Below are 20,402 nucleotides of genomic sequence, written 5' to 3'. Positions count from 1 at the left end.
ATCATTAAGCCTAATCAGTGGAGAGCATCAGTGCTGTATGGTTGGCAGATAAAAATAAACTCCCTTGATATCCTGCATGCCTGTCAAATAGTTATATTTTGGTCTGACAGAGCTATAAAAAGGCGTAGCTGGCAATCAGGTCATTAGCACTGTAAGCAAGTCATTTAGGCGGACAATTTAGCAGCACAACAAAGAGGCTTTAAGGTCAATTGGTCAGTGTGTCTGTTAGCTGGGACTGAAAACAGTAATAATGTTTTAGGTGGGTTTTTTGTTGTTTTTCCACAGAGGACCATTGTATCTGCTGTGGTGAGCAGAGCAGAATTGCATGTTTCTATTTGCGCTTTCCTGCAGAGGACAAATCTGCTGAACTGGCCGAGCAGCAGATCAGAACACAGCCATGGTAGTCTCATAAACCAGCGGTCCCCAGCCTTTTTTGCCCTACAGACCGGTTTATGTCCGACAATATTGTCACGGACTGGCCTCACGGATAAATACAACAAAATAAAACCAGTACTAGTACCAAAAAAAGAAGATTTATTCATAACACACAGGAAAACACCCAGGGAAACCAAGTTAACGCTAAAAATTATAAAAAAACCCAAAAACAATAAAAAACAAGTAAAACCAAGAAAACCATAACTTTCACACCCAAGCCTCAACTCTTGCGGCCCGCTACCAAACAACTCACGGACAAGTACCGGTCTGTGGCCTGGGGGTTTGGGACCGCTGTCATAAACAACCAATAAGCACAGTGATTCTGCTGAAAACTAAAAAAATGTGTACTACTATATTGAGTATGATCATTATTTCTGAGGCCTCAAAACAGCTGATCATGCTGGAACTCACAGTGCCCTGGGAGGAGCGGATCGAGGAGGCCAATGAAAGGAAACGTGCAAAGTACCAGGAACTAGTGCAGGAGTGCAGGGGAAGGGGCTGAGAGACTTTCTATGAGCCCATAGAAGTGGGTTGTAGGGGCTTTGCAGGACGATCACTCTGCAGAGTCCTAGGCCGGCTGGGTGTGGCTGGGGCAGCCAAGAAGAGGGCCATCGAGGCTGTGAGCCTGGGTGAGGGTGTATGATGTTGTGAGACCCGAAACACCTGATGACCACAGGATACATCACTGAAGATGCGTACCAGTGCATCCAGGAGATGTGTCTTGTATAGTACTTTGACTTCATCACTCTTCATGGCATGCTGAGAGACAATATGAATACAAATGTTTTTTGGTAAGATAAAGTTTTTATATGAACAGCAGCAGAACTAGCAAATGTAAGCTTTTAGTTGAGAAATGAGGCTGTAGCATTGGTAGAAAAAGCAAGCAGGGCACTGATGTCTTCAACTCTAAAAATAGAAACGGTGCATTCAAGGTGAACAAATGGATGCATGGTTAGAACACATACCACAAAGATTAAAATGTCCTGTTTCAACTACCAGGCAGCTAGACCTTTTCTACAGGTCATGCCATCGTGCTCTCACTCAAGGAAAGATTATTTTGTCATAAACAATGAATAGTATATTATCTGACTTAGTGGGCTTGAATTGACCAGAACAATGCCCACGTGCCAAATACGTGGGTAATGAGTCACTTTGATTGATAAACAAAAAAACCCAAACCCAACATTCATTAATGTTCATGTCTGCTCACTAACAGCTTTACTCTGTCTTTGTTACTATGGTAATTAGCGCTAAATCAAGTTTTTCACCGGGTGAATACGTCATTCAACCTCATCTATTTTACTTGTGGTGTTTTGCTATTCTACACATTTCTGCAGCAATTTTGTTAAATTAAAGTCCCACTGATTTCCCTTACAAAGTTCATTTTGGAGCACCGGCGTGACACTGTTGTGGTTTCATCATCGGTCAAATAATAAACTCTTCTACAAAACAGATGGTTTTTAATGATTTTTAAAATGATTTTACTGGTTTAACTGCCATTATATAAATACCAGAATAGGTCTTTATTTTTGTGTTTAATAATATTAAAGAGTCCTGACTAGAAAAAGAAAAAACAGAACAGCAAAAAACCCCAGATGTAACAAACAACACCTTTATTTAACTGAGGACCTTAATACTACATTCACACTACGAAAGTAATGGTTAGAGACTTTGCTATGGCCAAAATTAATGAAACTGTGCAGTTAACTTGGACTCCACTGTTGTTGCGACTGAAGTGGTTGGTTTGAAGATGGGAACAAGGTCAGTGATCACTCAAAGTCAAACCACCTTTAGTGGATCATCAGTTTGTTAAGAAATTCCACCAAGTTGGCAATTACATGCAATCTGTTTATGATAATACAGCGATTAACTGTGACAAATCCACAAAGTCTGTTACTGTCTGCATGCATAGACATTCATAATTTAACAGAAGCACATATTAACTACTTACACTCAGAGTCCGGCCAGAAGCTTAAAGATTTTTAATCAGAAATTCATCTACATCTAGTGACATAGACACAAAATGAGATTGGTGCTTGGGAACCTTTGCCACCTGGTTGTACTTTGGTTATACTCCAATATAAAAGCAAAGGTTGACTCAAGTCCCATATTGCAGAGAGACACATCACAGACCTACAGACTGACTTGGACTGATTGCAATGTGTTCACAATCCGTCTGGGTTTATAGATTAGACAGTAATTAAATGCAAACCTTTGCCAATCTGTCTGAGAATGAGAGTGTCTAACGGAGACCGTTAATGTGAGGGAGATTACGACTGTTTGGAGACAGGTTGCCTCCAAGAAGGCTACCTGTGCAATCGCCATGCAATTGAAAGTGGTCCAGTTGGTTGGCACAGCTATTTGTAATAAGTAGAGCAGCTAAACTTGTTTGCCTCATTTTTATAATCAGGTTACACTGATTAAAAGTTAAAGACTTTTATGCTGGTAGCTGCAACCATGCAGTTTCAATAAAAAGTGCAATAATTTGTATGGGGCTATGCAAGTTGACTCCCTAACTGTTATATCCCCCAGATCTGCTGCATGTTGTCTAGAGATTTGTAATTCCCAAATCCAACCTAGCATAAGACTCTAAAAGGTTTTTGTTGAAACTGCAGAAAACATTATGCAATAGACTGTATATACCCAATTATTAGAAATGTGACCTTCAAGGAAGGTTTATTTCAATAATCAAGAAAACAGTGCTTCAGAATTTGCAAGCAAGTACAAAAAGAGGATAAATAATTTGTCAGCAAAAAATACTAAATAAAAAAAACATTTTCCACTTTCCAAGGATTCAGTGTTTCACTTAGTCATTACCTTACAGGACAGACACTAAAAGCATTCCTGCTCAAATATATTTTGTTGACTTTCACATGTGCAGCGCTCATCAGAAGTGCTGCCTGCAAGCCCAACAACTGACTCACTTAAGTCCAACCAGCGACTTCATCGAATTAATTTTTGAATTGAACAAATTTGTTTTGATAAATAGTTCTGGTTCAGGATGCATATATAAAGCTACCACTTCACCTTTATTTATTTTCAAATGTTTACAGCAGAGCCCTCTGTGTGCTGCCCTCTAAACGCGCACAAAAATCTATTTTTTTGAATATCTGTCAAACTGTTTCGGATCATCAAAGAAATTTGATATTATACAGAGATAACCTGAGTAAATACAAAATGCAGTTTTAAAATCATTTATTAAGGGAATGGAAACGGTTGTCCAAACCTACCAACGTTCTATATGAAAAACCGATTGCCCTTCAACCTAATAACTGGTTGTGCCACCCTTGGCGAAAAAATTGCAATCAAGTGTTTGAGATAACTGGCACTTCAGCTACATTGGAGATTTTTGCAATCATGAACGGCCTGTTTAAGGTAATTCTAAAGAATCTTAATTGCATTTAAAAGTTCACACTTTGTGCTTCAGCTTCTGTGCAGAAACTACTGGACAGACTTTCACCAGGATTTTCTGGTGGAGAGCAGAATTCATAGTTCCATCAATTATGGCAGGTCGTCCCAAAACAGCAAAGCAGTTCCAGATCATCACACTACCAGTACTATGCTGGTGCCACAATTGTTGGTATGATGCTTTTTTTTTTTTTAAAATGAAACGATGTGTTCATATTTATGATAAATGTAACGGAACTCAAACGTTCCAAAAAGTTCAACTTTGCTCTCGTCAGTCCATAGAATATTTTCCTAAAGGTTTTGGGGATCATCAAGATGTTTGGGGAGCTTTTTTGGCAAATGTGTACTCTTTTTGATCACCAGTGGTTTTCTCCTTGGACTCTCCCACGGATCCCACTTTTGCCCAGCCTCCGTCTTATTGGTGAATCATGAACTCTGACCTTAATGGAGGCAAGTGAGGTCTGGAGTTCTTTAGATGTTTTTCGGGGTTATTCTGAGACCTCCTGGATAGGGATGGGTACCGGTGTCCGGTGCCATGATGGCACCGGTTCTGACATAAACGGTAGTAACCAGACCGAAAAGCAGCGCACATTTCGGTGCTTTATTTCGGTGCTTTTTTTTCCTGAGCTGTGATACACTTCTAGCCAATAATTTTACGTTTCCGAGGATAGTAGGCGGGGCCAGGTATGTACGTTCTTTTAGAGCAGAGCTACAGATTAAAATGCCCAAGGCGAAAAGTCTGGCTGTACTTCACAGCAAAATATGCAAACTCAGCAGCCTGCAACAAGTGCTTTAAGCTGATACTGTGATACTGTCAAAGGAGGTAACACCTCAAATCCGATGAAACACCTGGCGACGCATAGCGTTTTTTTTAAAAGCCCAGAAATGCGCCGTATGATAGCTTGCTGCGAGACCTCACACCGAGCGCATCTACTGTGCGTGGGTTGCCTGTTATCTGACCCGGAGTTAGCAATATCCCCCAAAAACCCCGAAGAGGAGAGTCCTGGCCCCTAGCCCTGCCAGTGTATCAGAAATGATGAGGATGATGATGCAGCAGCAGCCGTTCTTCTCTGCGTGAGTAGCTTAATGTTCGTGTGTAATTTACGTTGAGTAGGCTAACCACGTTATTACATTAATGCATGTAAGGTGAACTAGCAAACATCATCATAGCTATATGCGGCTGTCTTCTTGTTTGATGGCAGATACTCCCTTCACCCTGGCCAAAAAGGCTAAAATGACCAAAGAAAAAGTGGAAAACAGTTAAACATGAGAGGTTTTGGATAAAGTTTGTGTTTTTTCCATTGATTAAGCACTGCTTCCAGCCAAGAGTGATACCATATATGCCCCATAGCTGCAGAAAAGGCTAACATTGTTATCTTTTTACAAAAAACCAGCTGAACATGAGAGGTTTTTGGACCAATTTTGTGTTCTCCATTCTTCAAGCACCGGTTTGAGCACCGTTTGAGCACCGGCACCGTTTCAAAAGTACCGATTTGGCACCGGTATCGGATAAAACCTAAACGATACCCATCCCTACTCCTGGATGAGTGATTGATGCGCTATTTGTGTAATGTTGGTAGGTCGGCCATTTCTGGGAAGGTGTTTGAAGGTTTCTCTGTTTGTCGATAATGGCAATCACTGTGATTCACTGGAGTCAGAAAATCTTAGTGATAGCTTTGTAACTCTGCACTGATAGATGTAAAAGACTTTGTTTCTTGGCTATGTCTTTATATCACAGTGTAATGTGTTACTTTTTTAGATCTATTAGCCCAATTCACTTTGTCAGACAGTTTCTATGCAAGCGATTTCTTGATTCATGTTTAGCAGTAATCAGGCACGGGTGTGACTAGTGAAACTGAACTTAGCTTTCCAAAGAATCTGGCCAATCCCCTTTAATTCATGATACATGAATGATGCATTTTGTACACAGGATCAGGTAGATTTGGATAGCTTGTTTCCCTTACAATGTCAAGTTTATTCCTAACAAAGAAAATAGTTGATGAGTAATTATCCATTCAGATAACAGGTGGATGTTGGGGCGTGTAGGAGTTGAAGCAAGCAGCAGCAGTGACACATGGAGGGATATGAAACCTGCACCTTTACACAGCTACATGTACATGATGCAGTGAAGTTCAAGGTGTTTGACTGAAAAAGCTGACAGGCTTTGTTGTATCTAGGTTTGCTGCACGAATTTACACGAACCTCACGATAAAGATTTCTAAATAAATGCGCTCTAATAATTGCTTTGTCAGGGATACATTTGGTTTTAAATATAATTAGCTAAATTTACAGACTGTGTGGGCTAAACCCAAGGGTCCTTTCTAATTGTACTATTAAGAAGTGAACATGCTAACATTTAACTTCATGGCCCGCAAACTTACGGTACTATCAGTGTATATAGTTGTGAAGAGAAAAGTATTCATAGGATTCTATATTTCTTCATTATGTGTTGCTTCAGTTAATTGCAGTTTGCAAGTGTTTATTTAAGCACAACCCTCTTAAAGTGGACATGAAACAGTACATGTATTAAGGCCAATTTACACCATGGAGCCCTATGCTGAAACTGTCACAGCTGTCTGTGAAGCAGGATCTAAGATATAAGTCTTTAAAGTTAGAGTCACTGGCTGGCTCGTCGGTTGCTGCTAATAGACTTAAGTTATGTTAGCTAAGCAGTGACAGATCTGCTGACTCAGTGAAAAACAAGGTCACTAAAACTAAAACACTGTTGGCTAGCTGCACTGAAATGAGAAAATTTACCCATTAGCCATAATGTTTGGGTTTGCTTTGTTTGGTTTTCATCAAACATGGATTTTCCCAAACATTTTCACTTTAACTCGTCTCTCCAAAGGACATCCAGAAGTCTTGCCTTTTTTCCTCTGACAAGACATGGAACCACAGCTTCCTATTCAGTATCCTTGTTTGCAGCCTTATATGACTACATCCAAGTTTATTACAGCATTTAATCACCTAATTCACATTTTCAGTTCTTGTGAATGAATGAGTGAGTGAATAAATCGCTTTGTCCCACAGCTATATTTAGCTACTCAGAATGCATGGTGAGTTGATAAAAATTCTCTTCCTGAGCACAAGAGAAAACTGGCAAGACAATTTATCTCTTTGGACCAGCCTGTTCCCAAAATGTTTGTTGCCCAGCAACAGACATCACACAGATCCTTTGAGAGAGGGGAAAAAAGGCTTGTTGTTGCATTGACATACAGTCTGTGTGTGGCTTTGTTGAGAATCCTTTGTCATCATTTTGACCCACAGGGGGAGGTGTGGGTGTATGGACACCATATAGGAAGTGGTAAAGCGTGGGGTGATACTGCCACATACAGAACCGTGGGCACAGATAAAGAGCAAGGAGGAAGGAAAAAGGAGCTGTGGAGAAAGCAGAAAAAGAAGGCACAGAGGTGGGACGAAACAGAAGAAGAAACAGAAACAAAGAGTGTAAAAGGGGACAAATTCATACAGGCTTATATGTCCAATGATGTCCAAGTGACCACTGGACTGGTGAAGGCCTGCCATCCAATGTTATGAGAACCAAGGCTTTCTTTCAATCAAAGGTGACGTACAAATTTAAAATTGTTGGACTGGATGAGGGGGATAACAAACCATATTTTGTTATGGTTAAAAGTGTGTTCCTCACCTGTGGCTGCGGTAAATGTTTAGCAGTATAATGACGAAGCCCAAGCAGCAACAGGCCAGGTAGGGGCTACCAAAGAGCCCCGAGAGTCTTCGTGTACGATGCTCCCATCTCGCCACCTGACAACAGGAAGACAATGACAACGGTGTTTACCATAAATATCCAATTAAACTGCATTAAAAAACTGAAAGTTAATGATTGTTTGTCACACTATGTCAGTCTAAAAAACCCTCAAAGCTCAACTTTTTAAACTCAAGTTTGGCAGAGCTCCAGCATTGCTATGTGGAGCAAGGACAACCTTACAGAAAGAAAATCATTTCTGCAGCACTCCACCAATCAGGCCTGTATGGTAGAGTGGCCAGAGAGAAGCTATTCCTCAATAAAAGACACATGACAGCCCATTTGGAGTTTACTAAAAGCCACCTGAAGGATTCATCTGTATTCATGAGTAGATCGAACAGGAGGTCCTGAAGCCACTGAAGCCAGTTTTTTGCAGTCCCAGGTCAGTGAGGGAATGGGTTACACCAGTTTTACCAAGCAAGCATACTTTATAGTCCATCTACAAGCAACATTCAACCAAGAAAATAAGCTCCATGCAAAATCCTGTTCATTATATGCCCGAAACATCTAGGTCATTATCACAACAGTTTTTTTTTGTTTGTTTGTTTTTTTACAGTATTATGTATGCAACAACAATACGTGCACATGAAAACATTGGCTTTACTGGCCATGAAAAATCAGAATGCTCTTGACAAAATACTGAAAATGGTCTCCTGGTCAATTTGCATATACTTTTGTGAAGTCTCAAAAGTGCTGCCTTTATCTGCATTTTAATGAAGTTTTCAAAAATGAATACGATTTTCACTGGAAGTGTCAAGGATGGACAGGATAAGAATATCAGACGGACAGTTCAGGTTGAGCTGTTTGGAGACAAAGTTAGAGAGGTGAAGCTGAGACGGTCTGGACATGTAGAGAGGAAGAATAGCGGCTATACTAGACAAAGGATGCTGGAGATGGAGCAGTCAGGCAGGAGGAAAAGAAGGCCACAGAGAGGGTTCATTGATGTTGTGAAAGAGGACATGTAGACGGTTGGTGTGACATAAGAGGATGCAAGGGATGGACGAGACAGAGGCAGATACACTGCTGTGTCAATCGCTAAAGAGCAGCCAAAAGAAGGCAAAAGAAAAAGAATAAAACAGGATTCTTTGGCTACCACAGCAGTTTCTCGTATAGAGACAGAGAGATCTTGTTTGCTTTTGGTATCTGGCTTTGAGCCTTAAATAGCTAAATATCATGACTTTTGTCTACAGTTTTGAAATATTGTGCCCATGATAGAGACAGAAGAGTGCTGTTTGTTTGCATATGTTGTTCTGCCCTGAAGCGATTATTTGTTCAAGTTTATTTGTTCACCTCTGAAACAGCTGGTGCATTTCCACACAGCTGTATTCTCTTGCTGGCTATTGATAAGTGTTTATTTTTTTAAGCTCTTTATATAGTACCGTGCATATCCAGCAGGGAGTGACGCCATAGAATCTTATCTAACTGGTCACAGTTGCATTTTCCAAAACACACTTCTCTCCAAAAAAAAGAGAATGGAAAATAGTCACATCCTGCCCATTTATGCAGCACAAAAGGCATTTAACCCATCTGTCCATACGGTGAACCTTTCAGTGGCATTAGCAACTCAAAGTGCTGTTTGTGAAATGACTGAAAAACTTAAAATTACCACCTGACAGTGGGCTAAGGAAATGCATAGATGACTGTAAAAAAACAAAAACAAACCAAAAACAACAAAAATGAATCCCACAGGCACAAATGTTACCATGGCAACAGCTTTTCTATGTTCAGCAGCGGCAAGGTAGGAAAAAAGAGGAGGAATATAAATATAAAGGTGAGGTGAAACAAATGTTAAGAAGTGGTAAAGAGTCCTTTATGGAGTGCAGCAATCCCCAGGTATAAATTGCATTGTTAATGGGTTAGCGCTACCTGCTCAAGACCGATCAGAAGCAGCTGAGAAAGCATGCTTAAGCATGCTGAGAAAACTTGGCAGCTCTCTTTGCATTTTTAGAATAGATGAAAAGCTTAAATCAAGAATTAATCCCCTTCTCCTTTCTCTGAAGCTCATGTCGTCTGTTGCCTTCAGCAAGCCGTATGCTGACATTTCCTTTTCCTTTCTTTCGTTTTTCTTCTGCCTCCTAACAGAGTTCAACTGCTATGTAATTAAGGGCCAGCAGCTGATGTACTTTGACTAAGATGTATGGTTACATCCACAGTTTGCATTGCAGTCTGCTCCACATGGACATTAGCACACAGCGAGCTGGAATGAAACTGAACAATCATAGCAACAGTGGGGGAATAAATAATGATTAGGTCTGCAGATAGCAGGTTTGTGTTGAAATGATGACACAATGCATTTTACAAACACATCAACATATTATTTTACCAATTCACAATGGTTCTTTTTGAGACTCAAAGTAAGTGGCACTGATCTAAAAACATAAAAAATAAAGACAGGATGTGTGCTCAATACAAAAATAAGAAAACATTCTTTTATATGCTGGTGAGAGCGCCCCATCAGCTTCACAATTCCTTGTATCACATAATAAACTGACTCATTCTAGCACCTCAATTTTGGGATGAATAACCTATAAAAGAGGTCAACTTCTGCTTTACTGCCAGTGTCATATACTTGCTCAAATGTCATCCTGATTTGGTCACTGGAGAAAAAATTTCCTGACCAGTTGGCAAAAAACACCTACTTGCAAATTTTCTAGGGTCACTCATGGGCTGCATGAACATACAGCACTTATTTACACTATGCCCAGCTTTCTGTGCATTGTGCTTCTGGCATGCCAGAGGGTCTCTTATTTGTTAGTTGTTGGCAACCCCACCTACACCACTACACCAGACTACAGCCCCTGCTAGACTGTGCTAAACTATCAATGGAAACACAAACAGAAAATGCTGCGCTATATGGACAGATCCTAAAAGATTCCAGCTAAATGTAGCTAACTAATAAAGCTTAACATGATGTTGCTCCAACTTTGGATGTTGAAAATGCATTTAACAATGTGTGTATGCCAAAAAAGTCGAATATACAGATATAAACGAGAAGTAATTACACCTGTTGATAAAATTGCTAATAACTATTTGGTCAATTAATAATAAATTAGCTTCTGTGCTAGCATGTACATCTAATGTTACGTAAGCACATCTGCCTCCCTACATGTGTCCATTATATCTCTATCATAGGTTTTTCCAGAGTTGACAGAAAATCATAGGAAAAAATCATGACAACCTGGTAATGTCAAAAATAAGAGAGGAAACATTATGTAACCATTCAAGTGTCCCTGATAAAACTACAGTTTAAGCTCCAACTGAATATAAATAAAATGCATAAGTACAGAGATGGGTTCAAAAGAGGTAGAGAGTGTACTCACCTAAGAGAGGAGGACATTTTGTGACCAATGAAATTCTTAGTCATTGATATTAAGAGTTTTATTACTTTCTGCTAAATATACCAGATGACTCAGGCTAATCCATGTTATTATACTTTATACATTAATGTGAAAAAGAATGGATACCCTCTTTAAATATTGAGGTTTTATATACTAGGGCATCACTTTTTTAAAAAAATGATCAAAAGCTTATTCAATAGGAAAGATTAAATTCATGACAGTACAATTAGAAAAAGACTGAACAAGTATGGCTTGTTTGTCAGGAGGACAAAAAAACTTCACAAACAATGTCTTTTGGACAGATAAGACCAAAGTGGTCATGACTGCCCATAATACACATAATACACAATACAGCATATCAGCACAAACACCTCAAACCAACTGTCAAGCACGTTGGTGGAGGTATAATAATTTGGACTTATTTTGCAGCCACAGTAACATGAACTCCTTTGTATACCTAAAAACACTGTGCAGTCCAATGTGAAGCCATCTGTCCAATAGGTAAAGCAACAATGATCCATGCACATTATCAAAGAAAGGTCTAAATAGCTCACAAAAAGAACGATGTGTTGCAAAACCCAAATCAGATGGTGTGGCATAAACAAATGCCTGCGAACCTCAATGAACTGAAGCAACTTTATACAGAAGAGTGACCAGTGCTCTACATGGGCCTGATATCCACTTACGAGGACATTATACTGCTGCTGTTCTATCAAAACTTTAAACGAATATCCTCATATATGGCTCTTATTTTTCTTAAAAACAAAAATAAGGTAAGAAGAAAAAAAAAATCTGGCAATTCTTTATTTTTACATTCATCGGGCCCCAATATGCCCAAATATCAAAGAGAAATTAAAAATGCATGTCGTGGAAGAGTTCGGGTCGAGGTTAAACCATCTTATAAAGACATGTTGGGTTTTTTGGGGTTGAGTTCTACTGTGTCTTTCCCTCTACATTGACCTAAAAAATCCAAAGTAAACTTTAACAAGGAAAAAGTAACTACTGGCACAAGGACGATAAAACACTATAGATGAAATTGCACTGAATGCACTGCTGTTTGGATGTTACAATGCACCAACTACACATGCTCCCCAGGGAGCAGACTTCAAACAAGTAACAGCAGTAACTAATTGACCACGGTTTCTCTCGCTGTCCATGTCCATGCCAAAAGAGAATAATCATGACTTTCACTGGAAAAAAATTTAAATGACGACTTTGTATAAAGAAAAAAAAAAAAAAAACCCCCACAAAAAACCCACAGTCTCATGGCAGTTTGTGCAAGTTTTCATTGATACGATTCACGTCGATGTACATAAAAATCTATCACTATAAAGGGCTAAAATTTCTACATTTGTGGCTTAGAGGGATTGACAGTAGAGCAAATCCTTTTGCTAGACACACGGATTATATACTTCATATGTATTATTTAAGTTTTAGTAATTTAATTTAATAAATATTAGGTCTTTATTTAAAATTATTTGGTTATTTTAGATTTAGGTTAGGACTATAAATTATTCTATCTACTGTAACTATCATGAAAAAAAAAAGATTAGCTTAGCTAGTCTTAGTAATCTCAAACCCAACAAACATACCTCCATCAGCCATATTAGCAGGCCATTTATGTTAGTATACTCTCTTCTGATCAGGCAGTGGGCCTCTAAGCCTCGTTCAGCCTGATTTGCAACCATTCACTGGGTGATGGCGTATGCTAAAAATATTCAGGTGTTCTGTATGCAGACTACTGATGTTGCTATCAAATCATCAATCAAGCGCTGAAACTAACAGCAGGCACAGATGAGGAGAGTACAGGCAGTGGCGCCACATTGGGAGAACTAGCAGCTCTTCAGCACAAATTCAATCAAGGCTTAGGTAACAGGCTACACCTGCATCCCCATCAGCCCACTTAAATCTGAGATACAGGCACTTGATTGGACTTCAAGTCAGGACAACAGATAGATGGAACCATGTCTAAGGAGCTGAAATGGGAAAACATAGTTAAAAGTAGCCCCAACTGAATATTACCTCAAGACACCCTCTGCAACATACTAGCAACAGAACTCCAAGCAGAATCTACGGCATGCATGGAGGTTATAATGACAGAATGTCACCTTGAACTTTAGCCTCATAAGAAGCTGAAAGTTTTTTGCATTTGTGTGTCTGTGTGTGTTGTACACTGTATTAAAAGACATGTAATGGAGAACAACCTGCACACAGACTCAGCCAAGTACATTAATGCGTGGATGTGTGCCGTCCTGGAGTAATGAGGAGAAAGAGAACAAGAACATGGACAGGACACATGGATACACACAAACTGGTGAATATTTGATTAATTGTCTGCCAGGACAGAACACATGGAGCAAACTAAACTTACACATACGGATAGATTTCTGGAGTCCTGTAAGATTGAGATAAGACTGAACATAGTTTGAATCACTTATAATGTTATTGTGTGTGATCATTTATTGCCCCCAGCAGATGAATAACAAAAAAAACAATGCAAACAAATGATGCCTTTTTGCAGGCTGCTAGCAACAAATTGATCAAAGATACACTTTAAAAACCCAGTCTCTGATTAGTGGTTAGATACAATGCTACTTTGGTTAAGTATGAACAGAGATGGGCAGTAACGCGTTACGCGTTACTTGAAAAAAGTAATCAGATTACAGTAACGAGTAAAGTAAGGGATTACTATTGGATGCAAATTGCATTTCGTTGCCCTGTACCTGTGCATGTGCAATGACAATAAAGTTGAATTCTATTCTATTCTATTCAATTCAGTGTGTGATTTTGGAAACGTTATGTCTTTAATGTGACATCACAGGATGATGGATTAAAAAAATAACAAGTGTGGCATACAGCTAAGCCCATGCCTTTTTACATTATATTTTACCCGATATGGTTTCCTTCAAATTTATGTTAAGGTCAACTTTTACCTTGGGCCCTAACAATGAAGATCAACTTCAAAGGATTAGCCAACCTAGGTAGTCTTAAAGGCCTAGTATATTTTTGTGAAGTTTAAAGACCTTGCAGACAATATAAAGTTTTAAATGATTGTCACATTTGGTGTGACTTTGACCCGATTTTCACTAAAATGATTTTCACCTCGAGCTCGAGGAAACTGCTAATAAACAGACAGACAGACAAATGGTACTGATTAAATACTCCTGGTCTTCTGTGGGAGAAAAATCCCATAATGACAAAAATTTAACTCTAAGCAGGAAACTTCGCTCCAGTCCTTCTGTGTAAAAAACTAAGTATATGGACGCCCGTGATTCAGTGACTTGTTGAACCACATTTAGCACCATTAACTTAACAAACACCATTTGTGACAAGCCTTAGCCGTTGGACAGATTACCGTGCATTTTACTCTGAAATAATTTGGTATACAGAGAAATTCATGGTCAACTAAGTAACTGCAAGTTGTCCAAGCCCTGTCAGTTGGTATGAGATGTTTATGCTGATATGCTGTGATTGTTTTTTGCCAAACATGGCACTATGCATTATGGCCAAACATCTCCACTTTGGACTTGCTGTCCAGTGGACATCAAATTCCAGAATTTGTGTAATTTGTTTAAATGCAACTTTGCAAACTCAGACACTGTGCCATGCTTTTTCTGTTTGTTTGTCCCCCCCACCCCTCTTAATTCCAGCAAGTTTGTACTTATTTGAAAAAGAAAGTTGTCAAATTTCTGTGAAAACAAAACATGACTATATCTTAAAGACTTTGTTCAAAAACTATGATGCTTGGGGCTGATTTTTTAGGCCTATTTGAAATGCCAGCATCAGTTTCTTTTAACTATAGCAAATCAAACAGCATATCAGACTTTTAATGTGACAACCAGAAGAAAACATCAACAATCTCGAAACTGTTTCCATTGTGCCCACTGGTGTGACTCACCAAAACATGCAGACATTAGCCTACGCTGTGTAGGTACATCTGAGGTCACGTCAACCTTGCAATCAGTGTAATTGATTGCAAGTAAAAAAAAAAAAGTCTAGTGAATAAAATCGTAAAAGCAATGAACTGTAACTTCAGTTCTTCACTCTAGCGATAAATACACGAGTATCTCTTGCATCGCTGAAACAAATGCATCTGCTGTTATTGACTTCAGTCACTTGAGGTCAAAATGCCCATGTGAACTTTCTGACTAGAAGACAAAGATGATGATTGTCAAATCTCTGGTTACGCTCATGGATCCAGCCATCTCTTTTAGCAGTAACACTCTACTAAGTCATTGCTATAATATCAGAGAGTACCAAACCCAAGTTGGTCTAAGCGAATTCACAGAATATTGCTGAAAAGGGTGTGGTCCTAAACTCGAGAGTCTCTAGTTGTCATCATTTTTGTTTCCCCCCCGACCTCTGCTGACAGCATTAGCTGATAAGCCCTTTGTTTCCTCAAATGTAGGTCACTGGGTCATCTTAATATGTAGAGAGAAGCTCACATGACTATTAATATGCTGTTTGCTCTAGCAGTTTTATTTTCACATACAGTGGGATTAATAATGCATGTGCTAGTGGCATAATTATTTTTTCCACTAAGACCAACCTCTATTTTTGAGGGGAGAACTGTACTCGATATGTTTGTGCCATTACTTTTTTAAAATACAAAACAATACATATTTATTCATCAAAATCAACATTTACTAAAACTAAACCAAAAGTTATTTACTTTATAACTTTATTATATTTACTGATTTCTTATCCAATAATCTGCTAAATAGTGCCATAGGTGGCCAAATAAGTTTTAGATTTCCCCATTTATTGTGATGGGGTGTACAGTCCTGCCATAAAGAGTCATAAATTACATTTGAACTGTTGTTCAAGAACTACCATTCCATTTCAATTACCTTAAAAAAACATTACTTGTAACATATTTTTACCATATTACACCATACTAATGCTTAGTACCCATATTTAAAACCTATTTTGAATTTATTACTACTATAACTACTATGGTGTCCTTTCAGAATGGAACAATTGTGCACTGGCTTTGACATAACTAATGACGGGACAAAACTGATATGGTATCAGTTCAGGGTTTTATACTAGTGATAGTATATAGTTACTAAAGATAGCAAAGAGTTTGAGATTAGCTAAACAAAATGTCAATCCTACCAATGTCATCTTTAAACAAGCTGATATGAATGCTGTTACTTTTGTTGGTGAGCGTGAGTTTATCTGGGAAATGTCTGAGGTTTGTTTCGGCCTCCTCAACTTGACTGTTAATAAAATAGCAAGAACCTCTCAAAATCCGCACAACAGCAACTCTCTTGGTCCCACTTTGGACTTCATGTCCTAGCAGACTCTTGTCACAGTTCAGTGCACTGACGTATGGGTATGAACTCCTAAAACACACGTACATGTCTGTATCCGTTTCTCTGCTGATAATATTCAAGGACCTTAGAAACGAAGAAGAAAAGGTCAGGTGCAGGAGGACTAAAGAGGGAAAGGCTCAAAGATGTAGCTTAATACAGAAAAATAAGTGGCAGCCACAGAGTGGGGCAGTCAAAACTGGAGGCTGAAACACCATGTAATAGCTTCTATCTTAGGATCACTTTCAGTGACTGGCTTTGAAATAAACAAAACTGTATGTACTATACTTGATGTATTCGTCCCAGGATTTTGCTACTACATCCACATTACTTCAAATCTCAGCTTTCAGATTCAGATTCTTGGTCAGTCTCAAATGTCATTTGTAATCTAAATTTTTCTCTCAGATAAATGCCCACTCACGTGAAGTCTGTAATATTCTTGAGATTTATGATTGCGTGATTTTTATATATTAGTGCTATTTCTTACATTTGTAAACTCTAACATATTGTATTATTTAATTAGTTTAGTCTGTTACTGTTACTGTCTTGGAGCAACTGTAACCCACATAACTTCTTTAAGGATTAATAAAGTATTCTGATTCTGAAAAAGAAAATATCCATATTCACGCTGATAACACTCAGTGCAGTCAGGTGATTGATTACAAACAGGGGGGTATTCCTTTTTCTTTGTCCTTGTTTCATTGAACTAAATGGTGAGTTGTATCGGACGTGTTCATTTCATTTTATCGTAGAAAAATTAGCAACAATAATGTAAAGGGTACTAATGGAGATATAATTATTAATGCCTGATTAGTGATTAATTGTTAATCACTTACCAGTCTCTCACATTGTTGCATAGAAATTATAGCCCATTTGTTTATACACAGCTCTCCTAAGGTCATGACACAAAATTCAACCAGGTGGATGTCTGAAGGTTTCAGTTATGTCAGCCAGGCTTTAGCCATCATCCAGATGGCCTCACATTTGACTCTCTGGTGTACAGAGGAGTTAATGGTTGACTCGAAGCCCAAATTATCACCCCTCCACCACCATGCTTCACAGTTGGTATGAGGCGTTTGTGTTGACATGCCATGTTCTTTTTGAGAGAAGAGACATTCGCCCAGAAACTCTTCCAACATGCCATACCTACTCAGTCTTTTCCTAATTGTACTGTCACAAACTTCAGCATTTAACACATTGACTGAAGCTTGTAGAGTCTGATATGTAGTTAAATCTAGATTCTATCAATTATGTCTAATCTCTAAGGCCAAGCCCTATATACCACTTATGGATCTTAAAAAAACGTATCCATGCCTTTGTTACATCCAGATTTGATTACTGTAATTCTAACTAACTAACTGCAGCTAGTTCAAAATGCTGCTGCGCATCTCTTAACTGGGAGTGGTAGGTTTGAGTCTATTACTCAAGTTCTTTCCGACCTGCACTGGCTCCCCATTAAATATCGCATTGATTTTAAAATCGTATTGCTCACTTTTAAAATCATAAATAGGGATGGGTAACGGTATCGGTTCTGACATAAACGGTAGTAACCAGACCGAAAAGCAGCGCACATTTCGGTGCTTTATTTCAGTGCTTTTTTTTCCTGAGATGTCATACACTTTAGATTCTAGCCAATCATTTTACGTTTCCGAGGATAGTAGGCGGGGCCAGGTACGTACGTTCTTTTAGAGCAGAGCTACAGATTAAAAATGACCAAGGCGAAGCGGTCAAAAGTCTGGCTGTACTTCACAGCAAAATATGCAAACTCAGCAGCCTGCAACAAGTGCTTTAAGCTGATACTGTGATACTGTCAAAGGAGGTAACACCTCAAATCCGATGAAACACCTGGCGACGCATAGCGTTTTTTTTAAAAGCTGAGAAATGTGCCGTATTTGATAGCTTGCTGCGAGACCTCACACTGAGCATATCTACTGCGGGTGTGTTGCCTGTTATCAGACCCGGAGTTAGCAACATCCCCAAAAACACGAAGAGTAGAGTCCTGGCCCGTAGCCCTGCCAGTGTAGCAGAAATGATGAGGATGATGATGCAGCAGCAGCCGTTCTTCTCTGCGTGAGTAGCTTAATGTTGTTCGTATGTAATTTACGTTGAGTAGGCTAACCACGTTATTAAATTAATGCATGTAAGGTGAACTAGCAAATATCATCATAGCTACATGCGGCTGTCTTCTTGTTTGCAGTTAAACAGCTAAACATGAGAGGTTTTTGGACAAAGTTTGTGTTTTTTCCATTGTTTAAGCACTGCTTCCAGCCAAGAGTGATGTCATAAATCCCCTATAGCTGCAGAAAAGGCTAAGCTTGTTATCTTTTTACAAAAAAACAGCTGAACATGAGAGGTTTTTGGACCAATTTTGTGTTCTCCATTCTTTAAGCACCGTTTCAAAAGTACCGGTTTGGCACCAGTATCGGATAAAACCTAAACGATACCCATCCCTAATCATAAATAATACCGCGCTCATCTATCTTACTGATCTCAGCTTTTATACCCCCAGGAGAGCGCTTATATCAGCAGGTCAAATGCTCCTGGTGTGACCTAGATCTCGGCTTAAGACCAGAGGTGACCGCACATTCGCCTTCATTGCACCCTAACTGTGGAATAGTCTGCCTCAAGCTATTTGCACATCTGATTCAATTCAATCTTTTAAATCTTGATTAAAAACTTGTTTATTTAGCCTAGCCTTCCCTGCTTCCTAGAGCCTGCATTTGTAAGTGTACTGTAATTGATCTTTTTGCTCTGATTAATGTTTATAATGATTTAACCTTAAGCCTTTTGGCTTGTGCCTACTGTACCTGGTGTATTACTGGTTAGTTATGTCTCCCACCTGTCACTATATTTGTATCTATTTGTATCTGTTATTGCTCTTAATTACTTCTTTGGTATACCTTTGGTTTTTAAATGTGCTATATAAAGAAAATTGTATTGTATGTAGTTCTTGGGTTTTTTGCAAATTGTCTGAACATTGGTATGACCTTTTGGTGTTATTGTTCATTCTGCTATGGACCAGAAATTATTTTATTATGTTCTGATTTATAAAACCTTAGAACTAAAAGAGGATTTACTTTCTTTTAAGGTCTCTCAATAGGGCACGTGTATCTGCTCCTCTTTTGATATCATTCAAGTGCCAAAGGAAATGGAAAGTGAGAACAAAAGGACAGATGGAGGACTAAAAAATATGTGGTAGTCATAGAGCAGGTCAGTCACAAATAGAAGCTAAAACACTGGTAGGTAGGTAGAATCAGTACAGCAGGTACTTGTGGTGACAATAACAATAAACGAATAATAATAATAATAATAATAATAATAATAATAATAATAATAATAATAATAATAATAATAATGCTAAGTGTGAGCACTCACTGCATTTGGTACAGGTCATTACTCCCATAATGTCGGGAGCACAGAATTCTCTAATGGTGAAGGACTAAGCTTTATCTTCATTGGCTCTGCGGGGCCACCCCAGTAAAACAATCCCATAGCATTACCTGTCCTCCAGCAAATGTTACAGTGGAGTCAGGCAGGTAAGGAAGCAGGATTCATCACTCTACAGAACACAGTTCTCCTGCTCCAGAGTCCAGCAGTGGTCTGTTTTGAATTCTGTAGTTATTGAGTCTGTAGAACATTACACTGCATTACCTTGGCACTTGATGACTCCACACTGTAAGTTTACATAGTCTGCTGTTTCATCACTGAATTGCTCTTAAATGCTTCCATTTGCAACAATTAAACTTAGAGTTAATCCTGGATTATCTCGGAGGGAAGAGGTTTCACACACTGGTGTGCAATGGTGGCATCCTATTACAGTACTGCACTATTTTGAGCTTTTTGGAGTGAACCATTCTTTCCCAACTGTTTGCGGTACGTGTCACAAACAGTTGTGAAGGTGGGTCAAGGTAGGTACTTAAGTTTTGTGGGAGTCTCATGGCAATGGGACCGATACCTGACTGTAGAGATTGTGAGGTGTTGACCAAAACCTTTGTCCGTATAATGTAATTTAATAATAAGAGCTTTTTTATTCTGTTACCTCATTATCTATATTTCCTTTTTCAAACTTCAGAATCTTACAGTCTATCTCCTGGCAATCAGTCATTTACAGCAAAGACAATGTGTTACATCATTTATATGAGC

General features: G+C 38.8%; 1 protein-coding gene across 1 annotated transcript in view; it reads right to left on the bottom strand.

Moving 5' to 3' along the window:
* pemt (phosphatidylethanolamine N-methyltransferase) overlaps nucleotides 1-20,402 on the bottom strand; it is a 77,338-nt gene that overhangs the window by 43,876 nt on the left and 13,060 nt on the right. Inside the window, exon 3 of the mRNA XM_080872955.1 lies at nucleotides 7,490-7,605. Coding sequence (XP_080729081.1) covers nucleotides 7,490-7,605 — 116 coding nt within the window. The remainder of the gene's footprint in view (nucleotides 1-7,489; nucleotides 7,606-20,402) is intronic.

The sequence above is a fragment of the Rhamphochromis sp. 'chilingali' genome, assembly GCF_963969265.1.
Source record: "Rhamphochromis sp. 'chilingali' genome assembly, chromosome: 22".
Taxonomy (NCBI): Eukaryota; Metazoa; Chordata; class Actinopteri; order Cichliformes; family Cichlidae; genus Rhamphochromis; species Rhamphochromis sp. 'chilingali'.
The sequence above is the reverse complement of the archived record's forward strand: the minus strand, read 5'-3'. Positions and strand labels throughout refer to the sequence as shown.